Source organism: Elephantulus edwardii, unplaced genomic scaffold (genome assembly GCF_000299155.1).
Source record: "Elephantulus edwardii isolate Elephantulus edwardi_28Jun2011 unplaced genomic scaffold, EleEdw1.0 scaffold00246, whole genome shotgun sequence".
Lineage (NCBI taxonomy): Eukaryota > Metazoa > Chordata > Mammalia > Macroscelidea > Macroscelididae > Elephantulus > Elephantulus edwardii.
Genome location: NW_006399996.1, coordinates 1,699,758 through 1,709,199, shown reverse-complemented (window position 1 = coordinate 1,709,199; position 9,442 = coordinate 1,699,758). Strand labels below are relative to the sequence as shown.

The 9,442-nt window shown below is 53.4% G+C and overlaps 1 protein-coding gene across 3 annotated transcripts; it reads right to left on the bottom strand.

The window, feature by feature from the left end:
- Positions 1–202: 202 nt before the first annotated feature.
- Positions 203–4,803, bottom strand: SLC2A4 (solute carrier family 2 (facilitated glucose transporter), member 4). Of its 3 annotated transcripts, none has more exons than XM_006899104.1 (11): positions 4,767–4,803; positions 3,342–3,458; positions 3,057–3,229; positions 2,845–2,969; positions 2,644–2,759; positions 2,343–2,505; positions 2,047–2,234; positions 1,795–1,899; positions 1,553–1,654; positions 945–1,148; positions 203–470 (listed from the first exon to the last, which is right to left on the bottom strand). In XM_006899104.1, the coding sequence occupies exons 1-11, from the start codon at positions 4,797–4,799 to the stop codon at positions 267–269; spliced, it is 1,530 nt and encodes a 509-aa protein (XP_006899166.1). In that variant the 5' UTR covers positions 4,800–4,803; the 3' UTR covers positions 203–266. The 3 variants fall into 3 exon arrangements, with proteins under 3 accessions (XP_006899166.1, XP_006899167.1, XP_006899168.1); XM_006899105.1 differs by having other exon boundaries at positions 267–470; positions 4,749–4,799; XM_006899106.1 differs by having other exon boundaries at positions 267–470; positions 2,644–2,747; positions 4,767–4,799.
- Positions 4,804–9,442: the final 4,639 nt, after the last annotated feature.

Here is a 9,442-nt window from a genome sequence, read left to right as displayed (position 1 = left end):
GGAGAGGGGAATGGCCCACCTTGATGGCCACAACCTAACCACAACACATAAATAAACCAAGAGTCACACGGGGGGGGGGGGGGGGGGGGGGGTAAGGAGGTGCCAGGACCACCCATCCCTCCAGCTTCCCCGTCCCACCCAGCTGAAGGCGTTTCCTCCACCCTGGGAGTACTGGGAAGAGAGGGCTAAAGTGCTGTAGAGGAAAGGAGGGGCTCTGAGAGGTGGAGTGAGAGAAGGCTGCTTCTCCCCTCTGCCATGGAGCCCCATCAGTCGTTCTCATCTGGCCCTAAGTACTCCAGTTCTGTGCTGGGTTTCACCTCCTGCTCTAAAAGAGAGGGAGTCCGACGGAAGGCAGCTGAGATCTGGTCAAATGTCCGGCCTCGGGTCTCAGGCACTTTTAAGAAGGTGAAGGTGAAGAAGCCGAGCAGGAGGACCGCAAATAGGAGGAAGACATAGGGACCCATAGCCTCCTGACAGGTGGAAAAGAGGGGTTGCTAGAGTGGGCCGGGAGGAGGGAAGGCATGTTCTCAAGCAAGCCAGAATCTAGAGACCTTCCTGGGATTCTGGAGGTACTGCAGAAAGCAGGCGGCTCTTGGGTGGGGAGTGGACATCACTAGAGATGAGAATCCACAGACAGGCATTCTCTGAATCCCAACTTGTCCTTAAGGTTTTTGGCCTCTTCACTAGTAGTACCAATGATCAAGTTTATAATTTCTTCCTGGTCTAAATAAGTTCTGCCTTACTCTACTGCTATCTTATGTAGGACACTCCATTACTGTCAGTGATTCTGATGGAAGACTCATCTTCAAGATCCAGGCAGTTCACCAAAGTGAGTCAGACCATGAGTGTGTGGACAAGGAGAGGTTCTGACTGGCCAGCAAGTGAGTTAGCTGTGTGTTGCCCACCCTGGTCTAAGATCTAGCAGGTAGAGGCAGGAGACCTACCGCAACATACTGGAAGCCCATGCCAATGATGAAGTTGCAGGTCCAGTTGGAAAACCCAGCCACAGCCATCGCTGCAGGACGTGGTCCTTGGCTGAAGAGCTCAGCCACGATGAACCAGGGGATTGGACCAGGGCCAATCTCAAAGAAGGCCACAAAGCCAAAGATGGCCACGATGGAGACATAGCTCATGGCTGGAACTCGCTCCTGGGGGCCAGGTGGGGAGTGAGAAACACAGATCAGGTCTACTTGAATCTTCCTTTGTCCTCAGCCCTAGGAGAGGACAGCTGTACCTCCCAGCAGCTCCTAGGGGCAGGAGTTAGTTCCCTTGCCCCTAGTTAGAAAAGGAGGATTTCTGAGCCTTGGCATTCTGTTGGCTACCATAAGTAAAATCGGGGGACAGGGAATAGATGGTTCCTCGGCTCCCGCGTTGCTCAGTTCCTCCAAAGAGGGGTCCTGAGGCCCCACCTGGCCCACTAGCTCCTGAGTTGAGGCTCCTTGGTCCTGGCACACTGCTTGGCCTCGGGACTGAAGGCCTGGATGACCACAGAGCCTCTTGGGACGGTCCTCACGGGTAGGGATTCTGCCCCGCCCCATCCTTCAGGCCTCACCAGAAGCAGCAGAGCCACAGTCATCAAGATGGCACAGCCACACATTCCTGCCAGGCCCAAAAGATGCAGTGTCCGACGTCCAGCCCGCTCTACCAAGAATACCTGTTAGGAAAGTTGGCTTGGCAAGAGACCTTAAAGGGTACAAGTAGGGGAACTGGGTATTGGAGGTAACAAAGAACAGGGCTGCCAGAACACCCAGGGATGTGGAGCTTGGAGGGGACCACTCCAGAGGAGCATAGTACCGAAACCAGGGTGAAGACTGTGTTGACCACACCAGCTCCTATGGTGGCATAGGCTGGCTGCCCGACCCCTGCTGTCTCGAAGATGCTGGTTGAGTAATAAAAGACCTAGGGGAAGAAGAACATGGAGATGGCAAGACATCCTCCTCCCCTCTGGCCACCCCAGGCCCGAGCTTTAATAGCAGCTACAATTGTTCCCTTCTCCCCTGCCCTTGGGTCGGCCCATGCCCTTCCTGGAGGCTGCTGCATACGTACGGCATTGATGCCCGAGAGCTGCTGGCTCAGCTGCAAAACAACTGCAATGATGAGGGGCTGCCGATGGGTCCGGCTGCCCAGGAGCTGGAGCAGGGACAAGGACCGCTCTCGCTCCAGCTTCCGCTTCTCCTCTTTCAGCTCTGCCAGTGCTTCAGACACATCTGCCCAGCCGGTTAGGCGCTTAAGACCTAGGGGTGGGAGGATCATCCTGGAAGGGCAGGGCATTGGTCCTGGGAGGAGAAAGGTACAAGCATGGCGGGTGGAGGCCTGGGCTGGACTTTGGGGTGAATACTCACTCTTTCGGGCGGGTCCCTCCAGGTTCCGGATGATGTAGAGGTAACGTGGACTCTCTGGACAGAAAGGCAGCAACACCAGCTGCAGGAAGGCAGGCAGCACTGTGAGGCCCAGGAGCAGTGGCCACAGGGTGGCAGTGCCCAGTATAGACTCCAAGCCCAAAACCTGTGGAAGTGGGGAAAGGAAAGTAGGTCTTTCTCAGCCCTTCTGCCTAACCCTCAGGTCCCCCGTCCTTTAGAACCCAAATTTAGCCTGCCTAATTCCCCTCCCCACCCCTATCCCTTGGCATTATTGCCCCATCACCTGGGCAATCAGAATCCCAATGACGATGGCCAGTTGGTTGAGAGTCCCCAAAGCACCCCGTAGGTGAGTAGGGGCAATCTCCCCCACATACATGGGCACCAACCCTGATGTCAATCCTGAGCAGAGGGAAAAAGAAAGGGCTGAAGGCAGGAGCAGGGATAGAGAGCTAAGTGCTGGGTGGGCAGCAGTGCCTGCAGATACCTGAATAGGCCCCAATGAGGAACCGTCCGAGAATGAGCATCTCATAGGAGGCAGCAACGTTGGCCAGGCCCATGAGGGCACCACCCAGCACTGCCAGGATGTTGTTGACTATCATGGCCCTCTTCCTGGCAAGAGAGTGGGGCCATCAGAGTTAGGGTCCCAGCACTGTGACTGCTTTATGTTCCCCCTGCCCCTGCCCTCCAGTTCCATACCTTCCCAGCCACTGGGAGATGATGCCAATAAGGAAGGAGGAGATCATGCCGCCCACAGAAAAGATAGCCACAGAGAGAGCCCAGAGGGTAGTGAGAGTGGCTGGTGGGATGGAGCCGGGCCCGCTAGGTCCCTGCCTCCCCAGCCATGTTTCATTGTAGCTCTGTTCAATCACCTGGGAGGATAGCACAGGAGTGAGTCGTGCAGACCCTTCCCTCTCCATTCACCCCTGATGGCCCCTGACCTCTACTTCTGGGCACACCATCCTGCCAACCACATCCCCTCACCTTCTGGGGGGCATTGATGACTCCAATGTTGTATCCAAACTGCAGGGAGCCAAGCACAGCAGAGAACACAGCAAGGACAAGTGTCCCTGTCACTCGCTGCTGAGAGGGTTCCCCATCCTGGGCAGGCAGGGAGAAACAAAGGGGGGGACAGGAGAGGTCACAAGAAATCTTCCCGTCTCTCACCTTTGTTCCAGGAACCCAGGCTCAGCAGGAGCCTTAGGATTCTGGGTTCCACCCAACACACTGGGTAAGAGAAACTAGGCCTTATTAGGAATCGTACAAGAGATCTCAACATAAACAGGCTCACGCAGGACCTGACAGCAACTGGGGCATGAACAAGAAACTGGAAGTTAGTCCAGGAGACAAAGAAATTCGTGGGGCCTATGTCTCAAGATTCCTCTATGACCTTGGGACAGGCTTGGCCTTAAAAGACCAGAGTTAAGATTTGTGTGACCTTGGCCAAGTCACTTTTCCACTCTGAGCAGAGTATTCCTTTTTGGTGAGATAAAAGAGGTTGTTGACCTTGCCTACTAGTCAATGAAAATGTAAAAATCAAACTATCTCTGACTATGTGGCTTTAAAAACACTATACACACGGTGCTTTATCTTTAGCCATAGTCCATTTCCTCTCCTCTGGGGCAGGGGCCCTCTCATCCTGCTCCAGAAGGCCCTCAACAGGCCCAAGAAGGACAACTTCAAAAGGGACATTTGGGTCACTCCTCTCCTCTATGGCCCTGGGGGTGGCCTCCTCTGTCTCCACCCGCTTCCCCCCCCCCCCAAAGCTCTGACAAGGGGTACGTGGGTCGTGCCAGTGTTTGGCCTGGGAGAACCATGCCCAGGGGAGGGGCGTGGGAAGGTGGTGTGAGGGGCGGTGGCTGAGGTGGCCCGCTTGCTGGCAGCACAGACTGTCTCCAAGCGGAAATCTGAGCTGGGGAGGGGGGGCTGACACTCCTCTCTACCCCTCCACCAACCATGTGGCCAAAGGAAAGTTCAGCATCCTGGAATATGGCCAGAAGTGGGGGTGGGGGCCCACAGGGAGCCTCCAGTCCTCGCAAAACCGCCCGCGAGCTGGGACGGACAGACAGATTCTGGAGGGCAAAGCCTGTCGCATCTGCTTTCCCACGCTAAGTCTATGGCAGGGTCACCATCCCAGAGCAACGGGCCAAGTGCTGGGGAAGGGGACCATTCCGGACTCCTAGAAACAGGTTCTGCCCACACCCCCAGAATGACCCCCCAAACCCACTCTGCCTCTTGTCAGGACTGCAATCCAACAGTCACGGGTTGTCCAGCCTGGGTATAAATAGCCAGCCTCCCACCCCCACCCTCTGCACCATCGCGGGGAAAGTTCCCGAGCTGACCCCAACCATGACCTCAGCCAGAAAGAAGCGGGACCTGCGTCCCCGCTACGCTCGCGTGCAGCCCCACCTCGGAGCCTATAGGCTGGAAACCCGACGGCATGCTGTCTCAGGGGGCAGACTGCTGGGGGCTGCAGAGCTGAGAGCCGGAGTTGGGGGTCTGCAGCCCCGGCCTGGCAGGAGCAGAGAACGCGAGACCTCAGGCTCCGAAGGTGTGCGGAAGGCGAGCCTGGTGGGACGCACCGCGGCAGGGACGGGCGGCGGAGAGCTGCGGGACCCGCGGGTATCTGGCAGCGCCGGGCTCGGGGTAGAGACCCGAGGAGCCCCCGCCGCCTCACCCCCCGCCCTTCCCGCGGCAGCCACGCCCTTCGCAACAGTCATTGGCCAGGAGCCCGCACTCTCCAGTAAGACACGCCCCCTTCGGAGCTTTGACGGCGCCGCAGGCAGAAACCGGCGAGCGTGGCCACGCCCCACGCCCCCTCCACGCCCCCTCCACACCCATTAGTGGAAGCCCTCGCGGAGTGGCCTGCTAGGCATGACCCTCCATCTCTCTCACGTCTGCCCCTGGGAAATTATAAGGAAAGTATTCAGAAACCACAAAAGCCCGCCCTCACAGACTATTGGCTACAAATTTCGAGGTCACGCCCCCATTCCTTTAGCCCCGCCCACCCAGTGGCTCGCAACTGTTGTGAAGTGATTGTGGTGGCTGCTGGAGAGCGTGGGGCCCTAGGGGAGGGGTGGGCCAGATCCACTTGCCGAGCAGCGCGGGCAGCACGAGACAGCGCAGGAGCAGGCCTCGGGGTGGCTGCGGAGCGATGGCCCCAAGTAACCTAGGACGGCTATTTTTAGCTCCCACGTTGGGAGCAGACAAATGTCAGGTCCCGCGTGTCCCGATTTGTCCCAAGCGGGGGTTGGGGGAACAAGGAGATGGAGACTTAAAGGGCCCATGACGGATTCCTACCGGGGCGGGGGGGGGCTTACCCACTGCTATAGGGCCCATTTCTACTCTGCCCCATAAGGTAAATCTTTACCCAAACAGACTGTCTCGTGTTGGTGGGTTCGAACTGCCAACCTTTGAGTTAGCAGCACATTGTGTGCCTGGTGAGGGCCACGCAATGCCTTTCCTGGCGCTCGGGTGGCGGGCTGGGTGCTCCTGGCTTTTCCTGCTTTCTCACCCTGGGGCTGGGTGCTCCTGGCTTTTCCTGCGTTCTCACCCTGGGCACTGCCTCTCTGTCCCACGCATTCCTCTCTGAGCCTCTGGAGGCGACCCGAGGGACAGGTGGTCATGCCGACCTCACCACCAGCCCGAAATCCTGTGAGACGCTACGCATGTGCTAGCCGCGTGGTCCACTTGGACCCGCTCCGGCTTAGATCACCAGCTGAGTCCTGCCCAGCAGAAAGGTCGCGCGACCTAGGGTTGGTGAGTTGGGAGAGAAGCGAGGAGGCCTCAGGAGTCAGTGCACAGCTCCCGACACGCGCCTGAAAGCGCGGGACGGTGGTGCCACCTGGAGGGCCAGGGAGGACCCGCAGCAGAGCGGCTGGGTGGGCTGCGGCCCGCTTCCCTTGCCATTTCCCGCTTCTAAAACAACTAACCCTTAATCTCTGCGAGCTCCAGCTACTGACTGAACCGGGACACTCATCATCAACACTCCCAAGCTGCTCCTTCTCCCCCTAACTTCCTCATCCTAGTGCATGGCCTTGTTAGCTACCTAGCCATCCTTTTCGAATTAGTGGAAAATCACCCTCAATTCCCACTCTTCAGAGTCCAATTACTTACTGGTTGTGCCGCTAAACCAAAGGCTTGTGTCTCCAGCAGTTCGCATCCACTAGCGCTCTTCTGCAGAAAGATATCTCCTCCTGTTAACGATTTACAGTCTCAGAAACCCGATTGGTCACTAGCAATCAGAAACCATTGACTGGAAGTGAGTGAATTTTTTTTAACCGACATAGGCATTGTGACCTCCTAAATGCTTACATCTATCTAGTTTTCTCCATCTGCACTGCAAGCAGTTGAATCCAGGCACAATTACTCTGATCTTGTTTTTTTATCTAACCTTGCAAAGGGAAAAAAGAGAACAACAAGAAGAAAGTATGCCCCTAATACCCTTACCTCAAATCTCACTGACCCACTGTCGCCACCTGGGTTAAGATCAAGTCCCTTTTTTTAGAGGGAGCAAATTGTCCTGCTCTCCCTCTTCCTCCCCCCCACCCCCAAGCCTCACTCACCTTTTCTGTCTCACTTTCTATCCGTTAATTTATATTTTAGACAACAACTACCCACCTCTTCCTCTTTTAACCAGACCACACAGTATTATTTTACCCCACTGGTGCCTTTGCCATAACTAATTGCATGATCTGTAGTGTCTGAGAAATTTTATGTGCCCTTCCAAAAAACTATCCGTCTCTGTGAAGCCTTCTTTAGGTTTCTTCAAAAAAAGCCATATTTCCTCACATTAGTATCCTTTCTTTTCCTCTCTGGACCTCATATTCAAAGATAGAAGGTCCCCAGCTAACTATGGTCAACTGATATTCAACAAGGAAATTAAAGCTATCAAATGGGGAAATGATAACCTCTTCAACAAATGGTGCTGGCAAAACTGGACTTCCACCTTCAGAAAGCTGAAACAGGATCCACATCTCACACCATACACAAAAATCAACTCAAGGTGGATCAGAGACCTGAGAGTGAAGCCCAAACCCGAAACGTTCTTAAGAGACAAACTGGAATCAAGCTTAGAAACGCTAGTGCAAAGTATAAAGAGACTGCCAACTACAACCAGAAATGCACAATCTAAAGAGGATAAAATTGATGCATGGGACTGTCTAAAGATTAAATCCATGTGTGCATCAAAACTTTTTCCAACAGGGTGAAAATAAAGCCTACAGACTTGGAACAAATATTTGGTAATACCATCTCAGTCAAGAGTCTCATAACAAAAGTTTACAGAATACTTCTGGGCCTCCACAAGAAAAAGACTGATAACCCAATTACAAAGTGGGCACAGAGGAAGGTGGAAAGGCTGGAGAAGCAGTGGCAGGAAAGACTGGGGAAAGAGGACTGACACAATGAGAATTTTCCATTGGGGGGGTGTGTATGTGTGTGTGTGTGTCCTACAGAATTTTGTTCCATTTAATCTCACAACCAACAGCGGTTCTTCTTAAACTCTATTGTTAGGTGCCCTGGACTTGGTTTCAACATATATACAACAGAACAATACATTGTTCAGTCCCATACCACCATCACAGGAAACTCTAAATGGCCTTGTGATGAGCTGCACTGCAATCCCAAAATTATGTGGTTCAAACTCACCAAGTGCTCTGCGAGTTGTTGTTGTTAGGTGCCCTCAAGTCGCTTGCAACTCATAGCAATCCTATGTACAACAGCTCCAAACTTTGCTCTGTCCTGTGCCAATCTCATTGCCTCTGACACACTCATCCCGATTGCCACAGTTACCGAATTAATCCATCTCCCAGAGGGCCTTGCCCTCCTGCACCTGCCCTCCACCCTCCCAAGCATAATGTCCCTCTCCAAGGACCAGTCTCTCCTTACAACACGACCAAAGTATGTCAGACTAAGCCTCAGAATCCTTGCCTCCAAGGAGCAGCCTGGTTTAACCCTTTCTAGGATAAATCTGCTTCTTCCCTTAGCAGTCCATGGCACCATCAGCACTCTTCTCCAACACCAAAGCTCAAAAGCATCAATTCCCCTTCTGTCCTCCTTGGTCATTGTCCAGCTCTCTGACACATAACAAGTGATTGCAAAGACCATGGCCTGTACCAGACTCACCTTTGTCTCCAGAGACACACCATTGCTCTTGAGTACTTTAGAGAGGTCCCTAACAGCAGACTTTCCCATGGCAATACGTCTTTTAATTTCCTGGCTGCTGGTGCCAAGAGGGTTGATTGTGGAGCCAAGCAAACTAAAGCTGTAAACAACCTCAGTGTCTTCACCATCCATCCTGATGCTGCCAATTGGTCCAGTGGTGAGAATCTTTGTCTTCTTGACACTGAGCCTCAATCCATATTGAAGACTGCAGCCCCTGACCTTCAACAGCAAGCTCTTCAGGTCCTCCTCAGTTTCAGCAAGCAGGGTTGTGTCATCTGCATAACACAGATTGTTTATGGATCTTCCACCGATGCTGATGCCACATTTCTCCTCATAGAGCCCAGCCTCCTGGATGATCTGTTCTGCATACATGTTGAAAAGGTATGGAGACAGGACACATCCCTGGCATACACCTTTCCCAATTTTGAACCATGCAGTGTTTCCTTGCTCTATTCTGACGCCTGCCTCTTGGCTCAAGTATAAGTTTTGCATTAGCATGATCAAGTGTTCTGGATTCCCATTCTTCTCAGAATCAGCCACAGTTCGTTATGATCCACACAAATGCCTTTGCATAAACAATGAAGCACAGATAGACATTCCTCTGGTACTCCCTGCTTTCAGCCAATATCCATCTAATATTAGCTACAATATCCCTAATACCACGACTCCTTCTAAACCCAGCCTGGACTTCTGGCCGTTCTCTGCTGATGTGCTGCTGTTCCAGTCATTTTTTTATAATCTTCAGCAGAATCTTGCTTGCATGTGAAATCAATGATATTGTTCTATAGTTTCCACACTCTGTTGGGTCACCTTTCTTTGGAATGGGAACAGATATCCATCTCTTCCAGTCAGTTGGCCAAGTGGTTGTTCTCCAGATTTCTTGGCACAACTTTGTGAGTCCGTCCAGGGCAGTATCTGTT